Genomic DNA, 26703 nt, shown 5'->3' with positions numbered 1-26703 from the left:
AGCCACTCCCGTGGCCAGTTCTGAAGGCCTGACGCGCATGCTCTTTCATCTTAGGGGATTTTTCATGGACTTTAACCAGGCTGTATGAACCGGACTCCACAGACTTGCAGCCTTCCTCTACATTAACTTCGGGTGACCCGGAGCTCACGGACGCCCCCTCGGGCCTTCCTGCTGCCGCCAGCGAGGCCCAGCACTTGCTGGTGTCCAACGGCCACCTCCCCAAGGCCTGTGACTCCAGTCCGCAGTGCACACCACTGACGGGACAGCTCCCCGGGACACGGAGGGGACCACTGCTATTGGCACCGAAAAGCTAGGCCCTGCCTGCCTCAGCGCCGTGTGCGCAGGACGGAGGAAGCCTGGGTTCAGCGTCGCTTGTCTGTACATAGTCCCACTTCCTGCGGAGGCCAGCGGCTGCTCACGGGACTCGCGTCTGCAGCCCAGAAATGCAAGAGGTTGTGTACAAAGGCAGAAAGTATTTGATACCGTTGTACATAAGAGTTTTCAGAGATTTCATATATATTATATATCTTTTACAGAGGCTATTTTAATCTTTAGTGCATGGTTAACAAAGAAGTATACAATTTTGACAATACTATTTTTTCATACCAGGTTGCTGTCAGATTTGAGTATGGTCAAGAAATAGTTCTGGTGCCTTAATGCATGGCTGAAATTGCGAGGTGAACAACTGCATTTGTGTCCTGGCTGGTGGGGGGGAAGGCTGGTGAGTTTGTGGCTGGCTTTTCCGCAGCCGCCCGCACAGACACAGCCTACCTGACATGTGTGCTGTTGGTGTGGATTTCATCCTCCCTTTACAGAGGAGAATGAGGGTTAACTCACCCTGAAATGGCTCAGAATGATCAAGCACTGCCTTCCTTCTTTGCAGCTCATTTTGTGATAAAAGCAAATGTGGTCGTGTAGGTCAGTACCCTCGGGTTATTTGAAAGTTTTTATTAAGGTAAAGGCTGCTGTTGTTGGTACCTGTGGATTTTTTTCAGTAGTTTTTAGTTCTGCTACTAAAACACTCTATCAGGAATAACAAGGACAAAGTTCTCGCTTTTCAGGGCTAGCTTATTTCTACTGGGGAGCAGGCCTGTCCCCCTCCCTCAGGCAGAGGGAGCTGGGCTCACACCGTACAAGATTCAGCTCTAGACCTGAGGCTATTTATTTGCACTTTGAGACCTACCCATCTTGTGCCAACATGAAATTCAGTAAAACCAACCAAGGTCCTTAAAATGTCAGAAACAAGTTCCTTCAGCCGCAGTGCTGAACGGAGGCCTGGCTCTGCCGTTGGAGGTCACTGTCCGTAAGGTAAGCACATTCAACATGCTGTTCTCAGCAGTTAACTAATGTTACTTCCACAAGATATGTGAATTTGCTGCTTCTGAGAGGCAATGTGAAAAAGGAAGTATTACTTTTATGTACAAAGTTATTTATTTATAGAAATTTTGGTACAATGTACATTGAGAAACATGTAAAATATTGAAGTGTCTAACAATGGCATTGAAGTGTCTTTAATAAAGGTTCATTTATAAGTGTTGATAACTGCTTCCTGTCATTCATTCTAGAGACCCTTATAAAATACAAAGTGCAGTCAGATACTTCTGCCCAAGGAAGACCTAATAACACTGCTAGACTCCTGAGACTTCACCTCATGCTTCTATACCTGAAGCTGCTTACTCAAGCCCTGAACTCCCAAGGCATGCCCACCTCACACCGGAAGCGGAAGCAACCTGTTCCCTGTTGCAGCTCCCCACCGGGCCCTGCCTCTGGGTTTCATGCAGCACATTCTTGTTTTTTGGTTTTGGGGTCTTGAACTCAGGGCCTGAGCACTGTCCCTGAGCTTCTTTTGCTCAAGGCTAGCACTCTACCACTTGAGCCACAGCACCATGTCCAGCTTTTTCTATATATGTGGTGTTAAGGAATCGAACCCAGGGCTTCATGCATGCAAAGCAAGCACTCCACCACTAGGCCACATTCCCAGCCCAACTGATGCTTTTTAATAACAGCATTTTTTTCCAGTTCCTGGGGCGTGGACTCAGGGCCTGAGCACTGTCCTGGCTTCTTTTTGCTCAAGGCTAGCACTCTACCACCTGAGCCACAGCACCACTTCTGGCTTTTTCTATGTATGTGATGCTGAGGAATCAAACCCAGGGTTTCATGTATGTGAGGCAAGCTGGGCACTTTTCTAAAAGAACATCTTCGTGTTCTCATAGGGGAAAGCCGGCGCTGGTTAAAGCCAGGATTAAGAAGGTGTACTGTGCAGCTACCCACAGGTCATTTAGTCACCATCAAGCTGTTATACAACAGGAACCAACCCAGGAGAGAAACACCCACATGCATTTTTTTTTTAATTTTTTAAATTTTTTGTTGGTCATGAGGCTTTCGGGGCCTGGACTTTGTCCCTGAGCTCTTTTTGCTCAAGGCCAGCACTCTACCAGTTTGAGCCACAGTGCCACTCACGTGCACAATTTTTTCCTAAATCCAGCCATTCTTTTCCCAGTGAAAGCGCCCACCTTGCCTTCTAGTGAATCCCCCAAAGGACATGGAAGGGCACATAGCGATCAAAAGAAAGCTCCGAAGGGCCTGGCGTAGCAGTCCCAAGTGTTTATTGGGGTGGAGAGGGCTCGGGGCTCCACCGTGGCCATGTTTCCTCATTCTGGTCGTTGGCCGAGGACGCAACTCGTCTGCCCCAGGAATGACGCACTGTCGGGTCACAGTCTTAGCAGCACCACGCCACACACTGGGCTTTCCGGCCGCTCAGCTAGGGGCGGGTCTGCAGCGCACCCTTCCCCACGGAAGCACGCGAGCCACGCCTCTGCGTCACAGGCTCTTCCTGCTCACTTGTAGCAGCAAGCTTCTGGTCTGGTCATAAGCACCCAGAAAGATGAAACCTCCCAGGCTGATGGCCGCCATTCGAGGGAAGACACCTGCAAATAATCTGAGGGGAAAATGAAGTTGGTATAAGACTGCATGCTGGAAGGGCAACTGAGCTCCCTTCCCCCGCTGGAAGCTAGGAGCTGCACCTGCACAGCCTACCTGTGAACACAAGGGCACCGCACTGCAAGCAGCAGCCCGCCTCCAACACTGAGTCCAAGGGCAGAATCCCAGCTAAGGCTGGACGGCACGTCCAGGGAGATGAGCAGGATTTTGGGTAATTCTGCTATTGCTCCTGGCAGCTCAAGTCACATTTTGTCCTCGGAGACCCACAAGTACAATGCCACAGAAGAAATGGCATCTGTGGGTCTATCTGCCTGGTCACAGTCTAATGGGGGCTGTGGCAGGAGATATCATGTAGTGCGTCCATTCCCCGGGCAGTAAAAGTACCCAGATGCCACTCTGAATAATGCAGGCAAAACTACAATGGCTCTAGGAGTGAACTCTGTAGTTCAACCGTTAATGTGTCCAACAGTTACTCACAGGTATTTCTTCCTAGAGAGAGGTTCACTGTGGTTGGGTACTAGTGACTCAAGCCTGTCATCCTAGCTACTCACAATGTTGAGATATAAAGGATCGAGGTTCCAGCCAATCTGAACAGAAAAGTCCACAAGATTCATCTACTAACTAGCAAAACCCAGGGCAGAAGTGTGGCACAGAAAAAAGAAAACTGATGTTCACTGTGACACACATCCACAGAGGCCCCTCACCTGGCTACACAAGTCATGGCACAGGGTAGACACAATACAAAACCGGGCAGGATATAGACACAACCAGAAAAATGTATAACATAGGGTAGCAACAGGCCCACACAGCCACACATCTGAAAAACAGCTGCGAATGACGCAGATCTGGCCGACGACATCACAGCCCCTACCGCGACAGCGTCTCCATGGGCACAGCTCTAGGGTTACAGGGCGAAGGCTGCAAGGCAGAAAACTACTGGTGGGGCTGCGCTGGCACGTGTCTCGTAGACTCGGGAAACCCTCTATCTACGGGCTACGTGGTGGTTGAGGAGGAGAATCCCTGCTGGGTGCCTGCAGCCCAGCTACTTGAGTCTCAGTCACCAGCTGAGCAAAGTGAGAGTTTACCGTGAGACCCCTTGAGGTGAGAAACGCTGGAGGGAAGTCATCGTGTACACCACTAAGTACACAGTGAAGAACTTTTTCTCTTGTAGGGATAACCAAAATAAATTTGGAAAGAAGAAAAGGTGGCTCACCTCTGTTACACAGAGAGATGCCTGAGGTCCTGGGTGAGAACTAAGCATTTGAGGCTGTTGTATCTCTTTCTAGCCTGAAGAAATGCACTTCCTAGGCCCTGCGCTACCAAGGGAAGGGGCTAGGAGGGGTGAACAGAAGCTGGGCTGCACAAGGCTCTGCTTGCCTGTGATTCAGCCCCTCCCACCTTACTGAGCTCAGCCTCTTGGTCTAGCTCTCATCATATGCGCAGCTTTAGAATACGGTGAGTGAAATACAGGAGGCAGGAGGGCGGGGCGGGGCGGAGCCCCAGGGAGCATCAGCACCATCCTGGGCACCACGGGGGAGCTGGGTGTAGAGTGCGATCAAGGGAAGCAGCCCACAGGTTCCGGAAGAGGAGGAGGAAGGCACAATCCGGAACCAGCAGGCAGGCCTCCAGCTGCTCTGCAGCTGCCGCAGTGAGGCAGCATGGGAGGGAAGTCGGCCGAGGCTGATGCCGCGCGGTCTCCACTGGGTGAGAGGGCCGCTCTGCTCACGGGCAGGCGGGTCTGCCCAGCAGCGCCAGTACTGGGAGAACCCCAGAAACCCCAGAGGAAACCTAAGAATATAGCTGAGAACCGCTTGCCCAGGCCTGGAGGGGTTATGGGTTGCTTCATTTGGTTAGGGCTTGATGGTTGCTGTTCTGGAGAGGTCGTTTTCTGATGTAGCCTGCAATGGCCCTGAACTCTCAATCCTCTTGCCTCAGTCTACCAAATGCTACAATTCCACAGGTGTGTACTACCCTGCCCGGAGCTTGTTTGCGTTAAATTAACCCTTTCATCCCATCACTAAGAAAGCTGGCATCTCTTAAGGCTGACCTCTGCATAGTGGGATGCTCAGCTCCCCACTACGCTGCATACCCTGCCCAGCCAGTGCCCACAAGGATAAGCAAAGTCCCAGCCCCTTTCACGGCCCACACTGGGGATGGCGCTCACAGGGCTCTTGCCCGCTTGTGACGTCTCCGTTCTGCTCACCGTCTGACATGGAGCAGTGTTACATCAAATACGCACTGCGCTGGTCCAGGGAAGACTGATCTACGTCCCCGACACAGGAAGGTCCTTCTACGTTCTGTGGCCACGATGTGGTCTGTCCTGTCACTGACACACACACCACCACCACCACCACCACCACCACCACCACCACCAGCACCACCAAGTTCTCCACAAAGGAGAGGGGCTGCGGCTCCACTCCAGCTCCAGAGGTCTGGCGAGCTGCGACCCCAAATCTAATGAGAACCATGAGGAAACACAGCAGGGAAATTAGGTTGTAGGAGAGCAAAAGGCCACCACACACATCTGCATGTGCGGTCCAACCACTGCTCCCAACACCCGAGGATTCTTTCCATCTTTAGTTAGTACATAGCTTCATGGCTCACTGGTCTTTCCCTCATACCATCTTGCAGGGTTGATACGAAATGGACGGGCCATAGATAAGAGCAACCACATGCTCAGCTATCATTCACAAGATGGCAGGGCAAGTGGTGGACTTCCAACACTACTACCACTCAGCCCTTCCAGTGCTCTGGCTAGACACCAGGGGTCCTGAGTCCTTTCTACTAGGCCCTGTCTCTGTCTCAACCCGTCAGAGTTGCCATTCCATAAAACTATCCCAAGCCACCCACTCTTGAGACTTCCAGCGGGAATGTGAAACAAGGTGGCCTGACAGGGGCCTGACCTACCTGCTTCGTGCCTCACAGGCTGTCAGCTAGCTGAAGTGAAAATTCTGGAGAGAGGAAGATGGCGCCGCCACAGTAGGAAGTCACCCCGACTCGCTCCAACTGAATAGCAAGCTGGGAACTCCAACACCCAACACCCCATCAAGAACCCAGCAAAACCAGCAGCCAGAAGCAGTGGAGAAATGCAAGAAAACAAAAAGGAGCAAAAAAGAAGAGCCGCAAACCTACACGGAGCCGGAGAATCTATGGGGCACCCTCCCCCCACCAGCCGACCCTGGCCTGAACAGGGCCAGGCTGGGAAAGGGGACCCAGCGATCGGCAGACCGACTGCCGAAAACTCACACCGAAAACTCACACCAGGAGCACAGAGTCCAGACAGCGGGACACTACGGACCCCAGGGAGAGCGCGGACCAAGACACACGGTGACGGCGGCAACGGGAAGTTCGGGTCCACACGGCCAGGAACGGACGTGAGCGGCAGGGGAACCAAGCAGTGCAGAAGGGCAGAGCCGGGGCCGCCACCACGACCTTTCGCCACACCACAGCACCACAGCACCCCACCCCCGAAGGACCAATGGCGGCGCGGGACACACACACAATCCAGGACCAGTGAGTCCCCCATTACCCCCTCCCCCAACGGGAGACCAGCTATCAGAGACCCAAACCCTACAAAGGAGCTAGATCTCCCTCCCTCCCCCTCCCCACCCCAATGGAACAAAGAACCCCCAAATCAGGCGGGAAGCTCCCATCAGGCTCTGGGAAGACACAGGAGCGGCTGGGGGACAGCAGGCGGTGCAAGCCCCACCCGAGGTGCCTGCTTCTTGTGGACATTTTCAACTAAAATCACAGGCGCTGGTGGGCAATAACAGCCCAGCAGGGACACCTGGGACCGATCATGCAGCCCCTTCGCAGCAGAGGCGCAGTCTGTGGGCGCTAACCCGCGCCTGGACAGTTGATCCCACTGGGGCACACACATACCGCCCCCCACAGCAGACTCGCGGGAGGGCGCAAGCACAACCCAACAACCCAGGGCTCACTCTGGTAGGCGTACCCTGCTCAGGTGGGCAGGGCCACAGCGGCAGCGCCCGTTGTAGTGGGCACATAGCGCACAGATGGGCGGGGCCCCGGCAACAGCGCCCGCTCTAGTAGGTGCGCCTGCACAGGAGGGCAGAACTCTCCATCGGCCCGTGCCCACTCAGTTTGGCGCATTTCTCACAAGTGGGTGGGCCACCCCTCAACAACAGCGGCCCCGGAGCAGTCCACACAGGAGGGCGAACTGCCTGAGAGGTGAGCTCCTCTGACAAAGAAGAGATAAGCCTCCATGCCACGCTGAATCAGTGACCAGCAAACCCCCAACAGGGGCACGCTAGGGTCAGCACAGCACAGCGGCAGGACACTGTCCCGCAGAGAAAGAGACAGAACCTACCCGCCCCCAAGTGCAGGGAGAGTGACCACCTGAGCAACAACCGAGAAGGTCATGCTCACCCACTGGGAAGCAAGGTTCAACAGCCAAACCCAAACCCAGAGCCAGGACACCAGGACACAAAGATCCCACTGACAGACCAGCGGGAACCAGCACAAAGCCAAACCAGGGAAGCCACCCCCAGATCTCCAGATGCGCAAATCACAGAGAAATATAACACAGTTCATCAAAGGGCAAGCCAATTCGCCAGCTCCAAAAAGCAGCACGACTGAAGAGGAGATGGAGAATAAAAAAACTGAGGCTATGTTAACAGAAATGATGGAAAGCTTCAGAAACGAAATCAGAAAACAATTCCAGGAGTTTAGAGTGGAAATCTTGAAAGACATCCAGGAAGCCAAGAAAGAAATGGAAGCAAAAATGGATACAATGCAAACCTCCGTTAAAGAAGACCTTAACATCCTGAGAAGTGAAATGCATGAAAAAATAGATTTAAAATGCAACTCTTTAAAGGAAGAAATTTCCACGATCAGAGCTGATCTGGCAACCATAAATAGCTCTCTGACATCCATAAACTCCGCAATTGAATCCACAGCACAAAGAATTGACCATATGGAATCCAGAATCTCTCTCTTGGACGATGATGCAGCCAATCAGAATCAGAATATTACCACACTCCAAGAAAAGGTGAAGCTTCAGGGCAGACTAATCCAGAAGCTAGTGGACAAAGACAAGAGATATAATCTGTGCATAATTGGAACAGAAGAAGGAGCCGAATACCAGAGCAGAGGGCTTCATCATATTTTCAATAGTTATTGCAGAAAACTTCCCCAGTCTTACAAGGGACCCCATACAGGCAACCGAAGCCTATAGGACACCTGGCAGGACAGACCCCAGAAAAGCCACGCCAACACACATAATATTCAAGACTTCAGATTTCAAGAATAAAGAGCAAATTTTAAATGCAGCCAAAGCGAAAAAAGAAATTTACTACAATGGGAAGAGGATCCGAATAACAGCAGACCTCTCCACACAAACCTACCATGCGCGAAGTGAGTGGAAGAACATCATCCAAGTTCTACAGGCCAACAACTTGCAACCTAGGATAAAATATCCAGCGAAGTTGGAGTTCACATTCAAGGGGAAAACCAGACCTTTCCATAGCAAAGAGGATATAAAGGAGTATGTGAATAAAAAACCAGCCCTATGGTGAATTCTAAGAGGGGAATCCCACCCAACAGAAATCATACAGGACACACAGACAGAAACAGAAAGAAACTACAATAGCCAGAGCCCAACAGAAAGAGCAGCTCACTAAAGGAAGCTCACAAGGAAGAAAAACGAAAAAAAAAACCAGCCCAACAAGAAAATGGAAGGAGAAAAAACACTCTTATCCTTGATCTCTTTGAATCTAAATGGTATAAACTCTCCGATAAAGAGGAGCAGACTGGCAGAATGGAAAACAAAAAGTTGCCATCTGTTGTCTACAAGAGACCCACCTTACAGCAAGGGACAAAAACAGGCTCCGAATGGAAGGATGGAGCAAGATCTTCCAAGCAAACGCACCTACCAAAACGGCAGGTGTAGCCATCCTGATCTCAGACAAGCTGGACTTTTCATTAAAATCAACTCAAAAAGACAAAGAAGGACACTACATTTTAATACAAGGAAAAATCCAGAATCAAGACATCACAGTGATAAATGTATACTCACCAAACAAAAGAGGCCCTACATCTGTCAAGCAAATTCTCACAGAATTACAGAACAGGATAGATGCAAACACAATCATAGTGGGAGACTTTAATACCCCACTCTCTCCAAGAGACAGATCCAACACCCAGAGGATCAGCAAGGGAGCTGAGGACCTAAGTAACACCATATCCCAAATGGATCTGACAGATCTATACAGAATCTTCCACCCTACAGAGACCCAATAACACTTTCTTCTCAGCAGCCCATGGATCATACTCCAAAATAGCATGTCATAGCCCACACAAAGAAACTCAGCAAATACAAAAGTATTAACGTCATCCCATGTATTATATCTGACCACAGTGGATTAAAGGTAACCCTCAATAACAACGGTTACCACAGAGGCTATACACATTCTTGGAGGCTAAACCCCACACTGTTATCCAACACTTGGGCCACAGACCAAATTAAAGATGAAATCAACGAATTCATAAGCCACAATGATAATGAAAATACATCACAAAGAAACCTATGGGACACAGCCAAGGCAGTGCTGAGGGGCAAGATCATTGCCCTCAGCACTCACATTAAAAGAATGGAAGCAGAGCAGGTAAATAAATCAACTAAATAAACCAATAACTTACAGTGAGATACAGGAGGTAATCAAGAACCTCCCAACAAAGAAAAGCCCAGGCCCAGATGGATTCACCAACGAATTCTACAAAACCTTTAGTGAGGAGCTAATACCAATACTCCTCAAACTCTTCCACAAAATAGAAACAGAGGGAGAAATCCCAAACTCATTCTATGAAGCTAATATCATACTCATTCCCAAACCAGGCAAAGACCCAACAAAAAAAGAGAACTACAGACCAATATCACTAATGAACACAGACGCAAAGCTCCTCAATAAAATATTAGCTAACAGGATCCAGAAACTGATCAAGAAAATTATACATCATGACCAAGTAGGCTTCATCCCACAGTCATAAGGATGGTTCAACATCCATAAATCAATCAATGTAATCCACCACATCAACAGAACTAAAATCAAGAATCACATTGTTATTTCAGTCGATGCCCAAAAAGCCTTTGACAAAATACAACATCCATACTTATTAAAAGCTCTGGAGAGAACAGGAATAGATGGAACATTCCTTAAAACAATAAAAGCCATATACAACAGACCAACTGCTAACATCATATTAAATGGAGAGAAACTTAAATCATTTCCCCTAAACTCAGGAACAAGACAAGGATGCCCACTCTCCCAACTTCTTTTCAACATAGTGCTGGAATCCCTAGCCATAGCAATAAGGCAAGAGGAGGACATCAAAGGGATCCACATCAGCAAGGAAGAAATCAAGTTATCCCTATTCGCAGAGGACATGATCTTATATCTGAAGGACCCAAAAAACTCAGTCCCCAAACTCTTACACCTAATAAACCATTTTGGCAAAGTAGCAGGATACAAAATCAATCCACAAAAGTCAGCAGCTTTTCTGTACACCAGCAATGTACAAACAGAAAAGGAAATTATGGAAACAATTCCATTTACAGTAGCCAAAAAAAGAATAAAGTACCTAGGGATCAACTTAACCAAGGACATGACGGACCTATTTAATGAAAACTATAAAAATCTAATAAGGGAAACCAAAGAAGACACAAGGAGTTAGAAAGACCTCCCATGTTCATGGGTAGGCATAATCAAAATAGTGAAAATGGCCATATTGCCCAAATTGTTATACAAATTCAATGCAATCCCTATCAAAATCCCAGTCACATTCTTCACTGAAATAGAGAAAGCAATCCATAAATTCATATGGAACAGCAGAAGACCTAGAATAGCCAAAGCAATTCTAGGCAAAAAAAAAGCAGTGCAGGAGGTATCACAATACCAGACTTCAAGCTCTACGACAGGGCCATCATAACAAAAACAGCCTGGTATTTGTATAAAAACAGATCGGAAGACCAATAGATTAGAATTGAAGATCCAGAAATAAAACCGTACTCTTACAGTCAGCTGATATTCAACAAAGGAGCTAAAGACATACAATGGAATAAACATAGCCTCTTCAACTACTGGTGCTGGGAGAACTGGGCAGCCATATGCAGAAAACTCAAAGTAGATCCAAGCCTATCACCATGCACCAAGATCAACTCAAAATGGATCAAGGACCTCAATATCAGACCTGAATCCTTGAAACTACTGAAGGACAGAGTAGGAAAGACGCTAGAACTTATAGGCACAAGAAGGAACTTCCTGAATAGAGTCCCAGCGGCACAACAAATAGGGGAGAGACTCGACAAATGGGACTACTACAAATTAAAAAGTTTCTGCACAGCTAAGGACATAGCCACCAAAACAGAAAGACAGCCAACCATATGGGAAAGGATCTTTACCAGCACAGCAACAGACAAAGGCCTAATATCTGTCATCTACAGAGAACTCAAAAAACTAAGCCCCTCCAAGCCAAATAAACCAATTAGGAAATGGGCAAAGAAGCTAAAGAGAGACTTCACAAGAGAAGAAATAAAAATGGCAAAGAAACATATGAGAAAATGTTCAACATCCCTGGCAGTAAAGGAAATGCAAATAAAAACAACCCTGAGATATCACCTCACTCCAGTTAGAATGGCCTATACTCTGAACTAAGGCAACAACAAATGCTAGAGGGGGTGCGGGGAAAGAGGAACCCTTCTCCATTGTTGGTGGGAGTGCAAATTCATACAAGCACTTTGGAAAACAGTATGGAGGTTTCTCAAAAAACTCAATATAGACCTACCCTATGACCCAGCAATACCACTCCTAGGCATCTATCCTGAACAGCAGGTCCCAAGATATCAAAAAGACATTTGTACTTCCATGTTTATCGTGGCACAATTCACAATAGCCAAAATATGGAAACAACCCAGATGCCCCTCTACAGACGAATGGATCCAAAAAATATGGTACCTATACACAAATGGAATACTACATAGTGATTAGAATTGGTGAAATATTGGTATTCGCAGGGAAATGGTCAGAACTCGAACAAATAATGTTGAGTGAGACAAGCCTAGAACACAGAAAACAAAGGGGCATGATCTCGCTGATATATAACTGTTAAGAAAGGGTGAAGGAGAGACAGTAGAGACCAGGTCTGTGAAACCAAAAACTGCTTGTCAAATGGTATTTCCCACAGGATTGGGGCAGCAACCCAACATTATGTAACTAAAACCAAACAACTACTCAACATATAAAGGTCAAAAATTGACCTCTCAGTGGAATACAATAGCCCAAAAGCTATGTATGTACGTTCATATAAGACTACTGTCGACATATTGTCTAATATCGACATTACATTTAAAGCCCTAGGCGAATTTTCTTGGGCTTGGCCACATGGATACTGTATATGTTCTTGATACATTGTGTATTGTATATATGTCTACCTGACCTAGGGAAGGGAAAGAAAAACAGGGTGTAAAATATCACAAGAAATGTACACACTGCCCTACTATGTAACTGTACCCTTTTTGCACAACACCTTGTCAACAAATTTGTGTTCAATTAATAAATAAATTAAATTAAAAAAAAAAAAAAAAGGAAATTCTGAAGCCGCAACCGAGTGTTCCATGGAAGCAGGCGAGGAGGAAGTGGGCAGCAGCCCCAGACCTCCAGAGGCCAGGTCGGGGCTGTTTTGCACCAGCACCCCTGTTCTGCACCAGCCAACCCCAGTGTCAGGTTCGCACACCCTCACCGACCTGAGGCGGTGGCTCTGCTCTGCTAGAACCTTCCACTTATCTGTAAAAGCCCAGTACCCACACAGCTTTTCAAATGGGAACCGTAAAATCAATGTTGGGCAAGTGTCTTTACAAGGCAACTGTTTAGGACACGGAGCTAAAAATCTGAGGCACTTTCCCAACGACACAGAACAATGGCGCTCAACTGAGGTGCCGTGCACTGTACGATATTCAAAGGACGGCTGTGAGCGGCAGAGCAGGACAGACTGCTTGTTGCACTGTGGTCTCGCGAGATTCTAATGCAGCTGAAAATCTGCCCAGTGTTTCCACTAATCCTTCCCTACATGACTTAGGTTTAGACGCCCATGTCTTTCTTACTATATACACTGTTCAGAATAGCAACACACCGTCCAGGTTTGCAGACTAAGAGCAAGAGGCTGTACTGACTCCTGGTATACAGGAGCCAATGCTGCTGCAGTGTGTGGAAACACATCGATGTTTGCATAGCATCAAAAGCACCTACCAACACAAGAGCAAAAGGCAAAATCACCTACTTATGCAAAACACATTCCCATCCCAAGATAATGCTGGAACCCGCCGCTACCAACAGTTAAAATTCCACAATCACAAAGGTTTTCTTCTAAGCCACTTGCATTCTCGTATCATATAACTGGGAGTTTACGGTACCACAGCATTCACCATATGCTTCCAGGATGCGAATGCCATCCACCATCACAACGGACAAGGCGGCGCCACGGGCTGCCATACCGCATCAAGACTGTGCTACATCCCCATCGCACATATGTAGCATGGACTGCAACCCAATAAGGAGACCTCAAGCAGAACAGCAGCAGAAACCATTGGTGGAGAAGTGTTCATCCAATGGCAGGGTAAAAGACTGAGAAGAAGGGGCAGGGGGCAAGACCCGGAGCCCTTCCCGTCTCACCCCGCCAGCCCCTGTGTCCGCCAAACTCCATGCAGAGCTGAGAGCACGTTCCCACTGGCAGCACTGGAACCGGCCTGCAGGAAAAGACAGAGATGTCACTACCTGCTGGGTGCTCAGACATCCTCAGAGGCACCGTTCCCACAGCTAGGGCACTTCAAACAGTATGGGGAGTCACTCAGAAGTGAAACCTGCATCTTGCTGGCCCAGCAGCACTCAAATTTGGGTGCACAAAGAAGCCGACATGGCCCCGTGCCACAGGGACCACGCATCCCAGCACTTCCTGATGACCGAGGCACAAGGCGCAGCTTTTAACCGAAGAAAGACTGAGCTAGGTCAGGAACTGCAAAGTGGTGCAATTGAAACACTTGTCTAAGCCAGACACCAGTGGTTCACGCCTGTAACCCTAGCGACTCAGGAGGCTGAGGTCTGAGAAGTGAGGTTTGAAGCCAGCCTAGGCAGACAAATCTGAGACTCTTGAATCTACAAAAAGCCAGAACTAGAGGCATGGCTTAAGTGGTAGAGTACCAGCACTGAGTGATAAAACCAGAGAACATGAGGTCTAGAATTCACACACACACACACACACACACACACACACACACACACACACACACACACAGAGTTTAAGCTGCTAATAAACACATTTAGTAAAGAATATCATGTTCAATTTAAAACATGACCCTCATTCTTAGATTTGGTCCTGTCACTCTGTACTCGAATTCTTTATACACTTGCAGCATCTTCGATAAGGATACAACTTTTCAAAAATGTGTTTTGTCTAGATGTGTTATTTGTGTGGCCTACCTTGAATTCTCAGTCTAGTTGTCCTTTTTAAAGAACACATTTTCATAATTTTTTAAACGATTCTGGAAACTCTCAGAACTTCTAGTCAACCATGGCCTCCACAAAGAGCCTACGTTCTCAGCTGTTGACTTAGGCTTGTCACCAGTAAAAACATATTTTAAAATGTTATCACCAACAAGACCCTCAGACCTAGTTGCTTTCACGATGCACAGGAGAATGATCTCGAAATGAACATGCTGCCACGTGTTACCAGGAGTCGAGGCGACTCTGTGGCTACTGTTCTCACTGCTGTTTTACTGATGGCTCCACAGGTGCTTTCGTTGCCTTTATTTATATCCCTGTAACCAGACATGACAGCACTTCCCCCCTTACCTTTGCCAGCATAATTCTTGTCTTTGCCACATCCAGAGGGGTGGTGACAACAGCTGCAAAGCCACCTGTGCAGAAGACGCAACACGGAAGGGAGATGAGCTCCACGTGCCAGCTTTAGCATTTTCCCTTCCGGTCCTCAGAGTGATGCCCAAACCCCCATAGCACCCTGTCTGCTCACTGCTTTGGTCGGGGAGGTACATGTGCAGAATCTTCACCCACACGCTTCATTTCGCTTGCATGAATACAGGATTATGTATAAAAGGGGCAAAGGCAATGCTTTCTCCCTGAGCCCTACAATCCATCTTGCAAAGGTACGTGCATACGGCCACACACTCCTCTCCCGGTGAGACACGCACAGCCCCCAGGCATTCTCGGTGCCTCTCTAGGGCTGCTCTTCTACACACTGATTCCAAAATGTGCCTGTTGTTTTCGCTCCACATAGAGCAAAAGGAGCAGTCATACAAATATTACACACACACACACACACACACACACACATATTATGAGTAGGTGGGTTCTTCGAGAGTAAATCCTTGGGAATTTCACAGGCTCTTGCTAACAGCCCAGGAGTTCCCCTGCATCTCCCAGTCCCTCAAGTGGCAGCGGGTATTCTGCCTTACCGCTACCTGCCTGTCTCCTCTTAAGTTCTCTCTCTGAACGCTGTGATGGCCAAATGGCCCACAGATTTTCCTCCGTGCACACAGGAAGTAAGAGACTTTTATAGTCAACATAAACTATAGTTTATGGTTTTAATATTGCATTTAGCATGGTATGAAGATGTGCTGTAAATCTCAAGAGGTCCTACAGAGAGAAATAATAAACTCTGAAGGGTTTTGGAGGTTTTCTGAGGGTCCAACACTGAAGGGGGCTCTAGAAACAGCTGTGTTCTCCCTCGGTCCTGGTTTGTGCACAAGAGGCATTTGATCTCTGCCAAGTGTATTTCCAAGTGTGTAGCTAAAGTAAGATCCTCGGGGTGATTATCCACTATGAGGTCACATTTGTTACAACACTTGTGGAAAGGTGCGTTTACGCATGTATTTTCTAGTTTTAGTTAGATGAGAAGGTCGCCTTCCAGCTAATAAGGGGTGTCAATTAGTCAACCCTTTGTTGAAACTCTCCTTTGTTTAACCCCATTAGAATTATGACTATGTGAAATTTGGAAACATTTACACTTCACATATTTGTAGACCCAGTCCTAAAAGTCCCACTCTTTAAAAAAAAAAAAAATTGAAGCACTTATTTTGCCCTAGAAGAGCAGAAGCACTTTTAATTATGGAACAGCACAAGACAGCATCACATCCATGCAAAAACAAAACAGAACAAAAGGAAGGACAGGCAGGTATATCATCCCTGCTCCAAAGATCTAGTTCATCAGTGGTTTCCCTGGCCAGCAGCAAGGCCTTGCAGGTCCTGGCCTCGAACACAGTTCTCTGTAGTCAGGACCATGGCTTGTAAGCTGCTGTACCACGTGACCAGCTATAGGTAAACTACTAGCTCTCCAGCTATAGGACTTTGTAAGATGCCCCATGCTTGAGGGCGGGGCACTGCCGCTTCTGGAAGCGCACTGGCAGAAAGAGCAAGTCAATGCAGAGCTCAGATTGATTCTTAAGTCTGACTTCAGAACCACAGCTCCTGGCCACTGGTTTAGTACCTTGGTGTTCTCTGTAACAAGCAGACAAACCACATCTAGGCAAGTGTCTAGCTGTAAGGAATTAGCTGTTGTGGACAGGGACAAGGGTGGCTTTCTTCCCAGCTCTCGCCCAGTGCACAGGAGACACTCAAAATGCTCAGTGGTTGCCCCAACAAGTGTCTACAGTTTTACAGGCTGAACATGTGAGCTGAGCCTCTAGAAGGCAGAGGAAAAAGGTGGGGCTCTGCTGTCTCTCTTTCCAGTGCCTCATCTCCACAGGTGTTCCTGTTCCCATTTGTCCTTCTGCCAGACCACACAGTAGGTCATATGCATTTGACTCCAAAACTTGTGCTTTCTACTACCTAAGGGCTCGAAGACAGGCCACATTAAAATCTGTCTTGGAAGTGGTGCTGTGGCTCTAGTGGTAGAGCACTGGCCTTGAGCTGAAGAGCTCAGGGACAGAGCCCAGGCCCAGAGCTCAAGCCCCACGATGGACACAAACAAAAAACAATAAAATCTGTCTCATTGTTAAACCTCATTTTCCTATTTGAAACTACCCTCAATCAATTAAAACGGCCTAAAAGTTACCAAGGACTGTAAGTGTGGTTACATCAAAGGAGACTTCTTTTGGCCCCTTGCAAGCGTTCATCCACCAAAGTGGATGCCTGCAAGGTTCTCTGACAGATTCTGCTTCATGACAGCAGTATGAAGACACACTCCACCCAGAAGACATTCGCTTCATGGGGCCACACTGTACCACCGGGATGGAAACAGTTTTGAAGGCAATGTTCACAAACCAATTTGAGGGTCTGTAGCACCCAGACCCCACAAGGCTTCTCAGGGGGCTGCAAGAAGGACAAAAATAAGGGTTTATGAAGACATGGCCATGATAAGGGAGAGGGTGAGGCTTCTGACATGCAGTGAATAAGGGGTAAATAAGAACACACTAACTAAACTACTTCCGGAGCCCCGACCTCTGAGCAGTGAGGGTGGGGGTGGCGAAGGCAGCTCCCGGGGGCCCTGCCGCAGCGGCTGCTCCTCCAGGCTGTGAGTATGGGAAAATCAGGTGCGCCCTCCAGCGCCCTGCACTCGCAGTCCCCACGCAGGTGTCCCCAGTGCGCGCAGGTGTGGGTTAAGGATGATGTCAGGCCTCCTTTGCTCCCCACGTATCCCTCATTCCACAGTTCCAAATCCACGGAGAGATCTCTCTCCCTTACCCTTTCTCTCAGACAGGCCTTTAGGAGGAGAAACTGATGAGAAATAGCACAGCGGCAAGCAGCACCATCGTTGCCGACGGCGTGAGTGCTCGGGGAACTCAACGCTTTTACATTCAGAAATGAACTTGAAGTGAGAAAGTTGGCCAAGTCTTTCTATCCCCCGTGTTTAACCCCTGACCCGAAGCCAGGGGAATTTCTGAGCGTGACAAGCCATCAACACCTCCGGCCTCAAGAGGCAGTTTTGGCCATCTGTGCCAAGTAGTTTACGAAACAAGCACCGGCAAGGGCGAGTGGCGAGGATGGCGCAGAGGACGGCTCAAGGCCGCATCTAGCCAGCTTAAACTGGGGGGCAGAAAGTGGGTTGTGATCTGAAGTCAACACTGCCCACCGCCTCTCTGCACGGGGAAGGCCGCAAGCCAGCGGAAGGGGCCGCCCCTCGCCGCTCCGTCCTGGCAAGGCTGCCCCTGCCTTTCACCCAGTGTCCACCTTCGCACAGTTCTGATGGCTTTCCAAGCATGTTTCTCCTCCAACAATGTTTCAAAATAGTAACCCTATTGCTCTAGATCAGCTTTTGTACCAAATAAAATTTGGAAAGGAAAAGGAATACGAAAGGCATTTGTCTCCCGCTAACTATGTACATTTGCTGACGATGGAATTGTTAGACTTTGGACAAACTCCTTCACTTTTATCAGAACCTCATCTGAAAAAATAAGATTGTTGTAGGGAGTAGAGCTGACTCCATCTTGATTATTAGTTCAACCTGACCCCAAAATTCTGCTTCTGTAAATGTCTTGCTTAACTTGTTTGTTGTTTGCTCTACCCCCAACCCCTTGCATCAACTGCCTACATCTGTGCTACGCTTTTACCTTTATAATCACCAACTTGAGGGCTTCTCGGGGTCACAGTGTCAGCGCCCAAGTCTGCACTGTGTCCCTGGCCGATCAGCCCACTTTCACTGTCGCAGTTTCAGCTCCCAAACCTGTGCTGCATCCCAGACTGGTCAGTTCATTTCTGATTCCCCAATAAATCCATCTTTTTGCTTGGGAATGTCTCTGAGTGGTGGACTTTTGGAGGGATAGGGACTCCCCTCCCCCAAACCCCATCACACTTCTGGTGCATTGGCAGGGAAGAGTCCTTAACCACCTTACTTTCTTTGGGACAGAGGCCAGGGTAGGCAGAGTTAGCTCTAGGGGACCCCCCCCCCCACACACAGCTTTCTCTATTTGATGCTAAAATGCCTAGCTAACACAAGCAAGCCCTGGAAAATGAGGCTGGAGAATGTAAAGTTATTTGTTAAAAAGCTTTATCTTAACCACCTCACTCCAGTTAGAATGGCCTATACTCTGAACTCGGCCAACAACAAATGCTGGAGAGGATGCGGGGAAAGAGGAACCCTTCTCCACTGTCGGTGGGAGTGTGAATTAGTACAACCACTTTGGAGAACAGTATGGAGGTTCCTCTAAAAGCTCAGCATCTATAGAGATACCCTGACTCAGCCATACCACTTCTAGGCATCTATCCTGAACAACAAGTCTCAGGATATCAAAAAGACATCTGCACATCCATGTTTATCACTGCAATTCACAATAGCCAAAATATGGAAACAACCCAGATGCCCCACTACAGATGAATGGATCCAAAAAATGTGGTACCTATACAAAATGGAATACTACATAGCGATTAGAAATGATAAAATATTGGTTTATGCAGGGAAATGGTCAGAACTTGAACAAATAATGTTGAGTGAGACAAACCTAGAACACAGAGAACAAAGGGGCATGGTCTCCTTGATATATGACTGTTAAGGTGGGGGAGACAGTAGAGAGCAGGTCCGCGAAACCAAAAAACTTCTTTTCAAATGGAAGTATTTCCACAGGTTTGAGTCAGCGACCTTACATTATGTAGCTAAAACCAAACAACTACTAAACATAAAATAGACCTATCTAGAATAGACCTATCAGTGGATCACAAAAGCTCAACAGCTATGTACATATGATCATGTAAGACGAGGATAAGCAAAAACAACTCCAAGAGAAGGACACAGGAGGATTCTATTGTTGACGTTACATTTAAAGTTCTAGGTGAATCTCCTTTGGCATATGCTACATGGTTACTGTATATGATTTTGGTACACTGGGTATTGTATATATGTCTACCTGATCTAGGGAGGGGAAAGAAAAACAAGGGTGTAACATATCACAAGAAATGTACTCACTGCCTTATTATGTAACTGTACCCCTTTTGCACAACACCTTGTCAACAAAATTTAATTAATAATAAAAAAAGAAAGAAAAAAAGAATCTTAAATCTTGATCACCTGCAAGTGTAACATTGGCAAATATCTTTTGCCACTGAAAATGTATGGTCTAATGTTCATTTTTGTGCTCTTTAAGGTCTTATTGAGTGTGTGTGTGTGTGTGTGTGAACATGTTCAAAATTAAAAACTGTCAGCATCATGTAAAAATGGGTGAGTTTAAGTGCAAACTCCAAAAAGGTCATCAAGTTTGGGCATTACCAAAAGTCTAAAAGGACATTGCATTGTTTTTAAAGAGAAACAACAATTAAAAATAAATTTGGTACCTTAATGCATAAGGCTGCTTGCACTGCCATCAAGCTATCTGGTTCATTTTGCAAAAGGCATTGGGAACTTGAAATTTATTTCCACTGTTAAGATTTGGGACTAAATGTCAGAAATTTGGATGGAAAGGTTTATCACTGTTATTAAAGAACTGCTTGGGTTTCTCATTCAGAGATCAATAGGAAAGGACAGGAAAAACCTGGGGCAGGCCTGTGAGCCTATCCTCAGGAGGGAGGGGTGCAGCTTGGCCAGTCCACGCATGGTGGGACAGGCCCTCGGGGAGTCCATGCATGGTGGAAGAGGCTAAGCTGGCACCAAGGCAGTTCATCAAGCTCTAAGGAGTGGGATGGGTAGATGCCCATTCTGTAGGACAGGCCAATGGAGGCCTTTCTTCATCCTGTCTCTTTTGCTTTCAGACAAACACTGGAAACCTGATGGTAAAAACTGGTCTTTCTAAAACTGCCCCGTAGGATGGATTAAAATTGGAAAAGTCTTAAGAAGAGAGTTACAAGGTTTATTTACATGATGTAACTTGGTTTCTGTGCTATTTTGCAATTTGGATGTATTGAAAAAGCGAAGATGCTAAGTCTGGATTATTGTGCTTATAATTCTGGTATTTGTAATGCTTGCATTAAGGAAAACCTCAATTGAGTTCAGATGTTCTAGGCAGTAACTTGGACTGAGTAAAAAAAAAATGGCTCTTTTAAAATGAGCAGCCTGAAGCAATGCATGGCACCTGTGCCTCTAGGCTTCCGAGATTTTCAAATGCAGGTGGAAAGCCGAAGTGTAAGTGTTAAAGCAGAGGTTAGGAAAAGGCTTTAGAAATCAGAATAAAAAATGCGTTTGTCACCGAGACCCAAGAGGGAGTCAACAAAAACAGGTACTTCGCTTAGGTTAGGTAGGAATGACTCCTGACCATGTGAAATGAGCAGATACCACTCCTTTAGCACAGCTAAGGACTGTCTCAGTGGAAACAACGGCCCATTCTAACCAGTCTAGGTTGGTGTCATGTCTGGAGACAAGATTATTTCTGATGAGCACATCCATAACTTGAATGGCTTTAACTATAAGCAAAGAATACTATATGAAGCTGCTATGGCTCAAGTCTGCAATCCTAGCAACTTGGGAGGAGGAGACCAAGGGACCCATGTTCAAGGGCAGCCTGCACACAAAAACTGCACTTGGACCAACAGCTGGGCAATTCAGAGACGTACAAATAGGAGGATCACAGCCCAGGGCAGCCTGGGCATAAATTGGAAGCCAATCTTGAAAACAAAAACAAATCCAAAAAGGGGCTTATGGCAAATACGAGTCCCTGAGTTCAAACCCCAGTATCCAAAAAAAAAAAAAAAAAAAAAAATCCTGTAACATCATGATTTCTGTTTTCCTAATCACTATCACAATAAAAGGAATATTAAAGGAATAAAAGGAAAAGAATTATTGCCCAGTAAAATTGACCTACACCTACCTACCCACCCATGAACTCAGTGGCTTTACATCTAAACAACTGTAATTCAAATTCAACCTTACTTGTAATGACAACTTATGCTTCTCTCTTATGCTTTGAGAATATCACTTAGTCTATTCTTTAAAGCACCTGAGTTCCATGAAGACCTCACTGGGAAATTCACATGATTCTGTGATGCATGACACAATACTGTGCACTGAGACTCTGATCTCGCTTTAATGGCTCCAAGATGCCCAGGTGTTTGAGCGGCCCTCGTTTCCGCCTGGTGCGGTTCAGCCTTTGGTAAGCTGCGGGCAGCCTGGGCTCTCCAGACACCAGTTAATCTGCCATGCTGTCAGACGTGTCACACAGCCTGTGAATCACAGCCAAAGCACCGCTCAGGGCAGACAGCTGCAGAGCCCAGCCCCCAGCAAGCCCTGCTCTCGGAGGACTTCATAAATCACCTTTAAGATAAGCCAACGGCCTGAGTGAAAGCTTTCATAAAGATAAAAGGAAAAAAGGAAACTTGTCGAAAACAAATTGGTTGTCTTTCAGAGAGACACCTTTTTAGTACGTTTCCCTCCACCCCACCCCACTCTCTTCTCTCAGCTAGGGATGCTCTTCCATCTCAACAATCTGGAATGCCTAAAGAATGTTGTTTTTGCATAGTTAATATTTGCACATCCCCCCCTCTTCGGTCTTTCCCAGTATAACATAATCCTTTGCACCTGCAAAAGCTCCACAGACTGCTGACTGCCAAGAATCCACCACTCGATCCTGCCGCCAGGACCAGAGGGCCTGTGTGGAAGGAGAAAGAAAAACACAAGTTACTGAATCTTTGCGTTTATCGGAACCTGCTGTGGGTCAGCTCTGGGGATGGGAACGAAAGTGAGGAGTTATTTTGGTGGCATTCTTCAGCGATGACCTCACACACTTTCCCAAGGACTTCATTCTAAAATAAGTCAAAGAAACAAGAGTGGCAGCTATGATCCAGTATGCAAAGGAAACAAATTTCAGGGAATATTACATACATACACAGATATTATGCCTTTAAAACAATGAAGTGTTTTACATTGTTCTTGTAAAATTCTAAACATATACACTGCAATTCACAAGTCAGTTCTGAATAAGTATGACAAATCCCTCAGTTCTTTTAAATATTTCTGCGCAAATTTTAAAGATATTAGTTCTATTACCTGAGTATTAATTTAAAAGTTGTCAAAGTTGTAGAACACCAGCTGTAAGAAACCTATGTGAACACGTGAAGCTGAGTTCAAGCCCCAGCACCAGCATAAATACAAGCGTGCATGCATACATACATACTGAAATTAACAGCAGTTATAAAACACACTTACTCCCAGTGTCTTCGCAACAATCTTCACAGATATGGGCAATTTTTAGCATTTTGTGGTTTGCAATAGACAAAGAAGTTGAGGCTCAGATGTTAAGTAACTTGTCAACATTCAAGCAATGAGTTAGTGGTGAAACTGGGATGTCAATGGGGTAATGTGGTCTGAGGTAAACAAGTAGATTCAGATCTAGGATTGTGGCTACCTTGACAGCCAGCTGTAATATTTATAACACACAACACACCAATTCCACACGAAGATCACTGCCTCACTGGAACATTAAAATATCCAATATTCAAAACAATTCATCTGAATATGAATTTGATTTTTTAAAAATAAGACATTGAACATAAAATGTTTGAGACCAATCTAAACACATGAGTGTTATTTACAAATGATTAATTTCAGAGCAACTTTAAATTTATAAAAGAAAAAAAACAAAACCCAACAATCTGAGACTGGTAAAAAAGTATAATGTACAAGTTAAGGAGACATTTTTGAAAATTGCATGTACTATCATGTATTTGATGGGGCATAAAAATTGTGCTAAATGAAACTGGCTGGAAAAACAAGATAAAGATATTGATTTATCTTAAATAATGTAATACTAAGACTGGAAAGTGAAATAAAAATATATGTAACAGTATAAATGATGACTATTAGCTACACAGGTAGCAGTCACTAGGTATCTGCCACATTGTAGGCATTATGCTAAAGCTTTCACGTATGGAGTATAGACACTGTTGTTATTCACAGCCACAGGTGGGGGAAAGTTCAAAGGTGGGTAGTTTGTTCCTCAGGAAGTATATGTTCTGTAGAGAAACAGGACAGTAAAGGGAGTAACCACATCAGATTCCTCACTACCACTTGCACCTTGACATCCAGTAGTTATGGTATAATATGTAAATTAGAACGGAAATATCCTTAAGGCACTAAAATCTGTTTCTACAATCTAGGTATATGAGAAGATTTTTTTTGAAGGACCTGTCAGAAACTTTTATCATAATTTGTGGATCTAAATAAGAATTTCCATGTCACAGAGACCATGGTGTTTGTGTGTTACCCCAACTCTACACTGTTCCCCTTATTTCAAATAAAAACGTAATTTTCACATGACTCTAATGACATTTTGTTTGTATTGATGAGAACTTCCAAGTTGAAGGAGACTGGCTATTGGAAATGTTCTTGATTTCCCTTGTGTGTACAAGCACACATTCCTAGACAGGGTCTCCTATGCAGACTAAGCTGGCCTGGAACTCAAGAACATCTGCCTCAGGTTCCTGAGTGCTGGAATTATAGAAGTGCACCACCACGCTTGGCTTGCAGGTGTGCTAAGAAAAGCTTCCTTAGAAGATAGCACAATGGGAAAATATTTTAAATAACTAAACAAATTTTATTGTAAAAGTGATCTACAGAAGGGTCACAGTTACCTAAGTCAGTACTGAGTACATTTCTTTTTTTTTTTTTTTTTTGGCCAGTCCTGGGCCTTGGACTCAGGGCCTGAGAACTGTCCCTGGCTTCTTTCCGCTCAAGGCTAGCACTCTGCCACTTGAGCCACAGCGCCGCTTCTGGCCGTTTTCTGTATATGTGGTGCTGGGGAATCGAACCTAGGGCCTCGTGTATATGAGGCAGGCACTCTTGCCACTAGGCTATATCCCCAGCCCCAGTACATTTCTTTTTGAACAAGGTCACCTCTTCCCTCATTTTCTCCCAGTTGTATAGTTCGTTTTCAAAATACTGTCCAGTGAGTATCACTGCTGAAATAGTTCACCCTTTGTCCTACCACTTCTGTGCTTCCCCTTACCCTCCCCAAATCAGATAAACTTACATACAAGCCAAAAGGTATAGAAATAAAAAAACAGCCACAAGAAGAAAAAAAAACCACAAAAAGTAAAGTAAAAAACCTGGGTTTCCATTTCTTGGAGTTTATTTTGATAAGCATCATTTTATATGATCCTATGCACATAGCTATTGAGCCTTTGTGATCCTCTCCTAAGAATATCCTCCTTTGGTCTCACTGTGTGAAAGCCTGATGTGTCAAGGAGTCTTGGCCTTTCAACCACTGAAGGCCTTTCCTGTCTTTCCTTTAGCCTTGCTGCTGTTATTCATTCAGTCGCTCTCTCCGCCCCTTGTCTCCCCCCTTCATCTCTCTCACACATTCTCTCTCTCTCCCTCTCTCTCACACACTCTGTCTCTCACACACTCTCTCACACACACACACTCGCACAGTGAAATAAAACACATCTGTGTGGAGAAACAGCAGCAATATAGAACGATGCAAAGACAAGGCTGTTTCTTCAGTCCCGCCTGCTCTGCACATTCCAGGCTCACTGTGCTCAAATCATGTGCACAAGATCTTCTCAGCTGTTAGTAATACTGAGCCTTAAATGAACCATTACATTCTATTTGAGAAAATTAGAGAAAGATTGCATATGAACATTGAAAAACTTACTTTTAAGGCTTCCCACAAGGGAAACTGGACCAAGGAGAAAGGAATCTGGGGAAGAGAAGAAAAAACAAATCAGGTGAGAAAAACCAGCATTTTCCTGGCATTATTTGTTGTAAAACCTTTTATTATCAGAGCCATTTCATTTTAACTTTATATACACACATATATGGATATACACACAACCTTACATATACATACATATCCATAAAAATAGCTAAGATTAAGCAAATTCGTAGATATATAGGTTGAGGAAAAAAAGGAGCAATGTAGCTGCAGATCATCTAGCTTTTCTAGCCCAAGGACATAAAGTGACAGTGTGAAATGGAGGGAAAAGCACACTGTGGACAGGACCTGGCCACTGAAACACAAAGTAAATGTTTCTGTGTATTAATAAGCCTGCATCCCAATGGACCCTTCCCGGGAACCTGTGTGCCATGTCCTCCCTGCCCAGTGGGCCAGAGCTGTAGAGATGAAGTCTGGGCACACTGTGGCCCCAGCAATGCCCTCTGTCTTCAGCTCAGTTCCTAATGGTGGCCAGTGTGGACTTGAACATATCAGCAAGTGTGTGTGCTTCACCATCTTGAAAATGAACAGGGATTTGCTTCTTGTGAATTACGGCATGAAGTTGCTTCTCCAGTTTTTGTATTTAACCAGAAATTTATCAGCAACATCTGTATTACTCTGCTAGAGTAAGAGGTAGACTTGAGTCTGACAGTGGCCACAGAAAGAAAATCTTGTCTTTTATTCATAAGGAAATAGCAAAGACAGAGGGGAAAATATCAATGCTGATAGCTTGAATTTGACAGTGCGGAACCTCAGAGATGTTAGTCAGCCATTTCACTCTCAATGTCCAAGTTCCACTAGAGAAGGCAACTGTAGTCTATTTGTTTGGCTATTAAACACAAAAGGAGCTGGCATGGTGTGATCTGAATATGACCTTTATTTTCAACTCATTATCAAAACCCCAAACTTGATTCACTTTCTAAAACTTATGAAATGTAATAAAAAATATGCCCCAAAGGACTAACTGGGAAGTATCATAGGTTATTTTATTTTCTTCTTTGGTCTTTCTCCTCTCAGATGTAGACTTACCATATTCTAACAGAAATGTAAATATTTCACATTTGTAAGATGAAAAGAGCTTTAAAATTTACCATAGCAATCCTTGCTGTAACTATTCTTGTTTAACAGTATGGCCTGAATGTTATCTGAACTTATTTTGGTATTTAATG

The 26703-nt window shown here is 45.8% G+C and overlaps 2 protein-coding genes across 2 annotated transcripts in view; one reads left to right on the top strand and one right to left on the bottom strand.

Annotated features, from left to right (window-relative positions):
• The window catches only part of Lrig1 (leucine rich repeats and immunoglobulin like domains 1), a 105129-nt gene extending 103592 nt beyond the window's left edge, over positions 1–1537 (top strand). Inside the window, exon 19 of the mRNA XM_048356118.1 lies at positions 55–1537. Coding sequence (XP_048212075.1) covers positions 55–314 — 260 coding nt within the window. The 3' untranslated portion in view covers positions 315–1537. The remainder of the gene's footprint in view (positions 1–54) is intronic.
• A 604-nt stretch (positions 1538–2141) lies between these two features.
• The window catches only part of Slc25a26 (solute carrier family 25 member 26), an 82426-nt gene continuing 57864 nt past the window's right edge, over positions 2142–26703 (bottom strand). Inside the window, exons 6-10 of the mRNA XM_048356119.1 lie at positions 25475–25519; positions 22402–22471; positions 14802–14866; positions 13626–13699; positions 2142–2938 (exon numbers count right to left, since the gene is read on the bottom strand). Of these exons, the coding sequence (XP_048212076.1) occupies positions 2821–2938; positions 13626–13699; positions 14802–14866; positions 22402–22471; positions 25475–25519 (372 nt within the window). The 3' untranslated portion in view covers positions 2142–2820. The remainder of the gene's footprint in view (positions 2939–13625; positions 13700–14801; positions 14867–22401; positions 22472–25474; positions 25520–26703) is intronic.

Source organism: Perognathus longimembris, chromosome 10 (assembly GCF_023159225.1).
Source record: "Perognathus longimembris pacificus isolate PPM17 chromosome 10, ASM2315922v1, whole genome shotgun sequence".
NCBI classification, from domain to species: Eukaryota; Metazoa; Chordata; class Mammalia; order Rodentia; family Heteromyidae; genus Perognathus; species Perognathus longimembris.
Note: the sequence above shows the minus strand (reverse complement) of the source record. Positions and strands in the feature narration are given on the sequence as shown.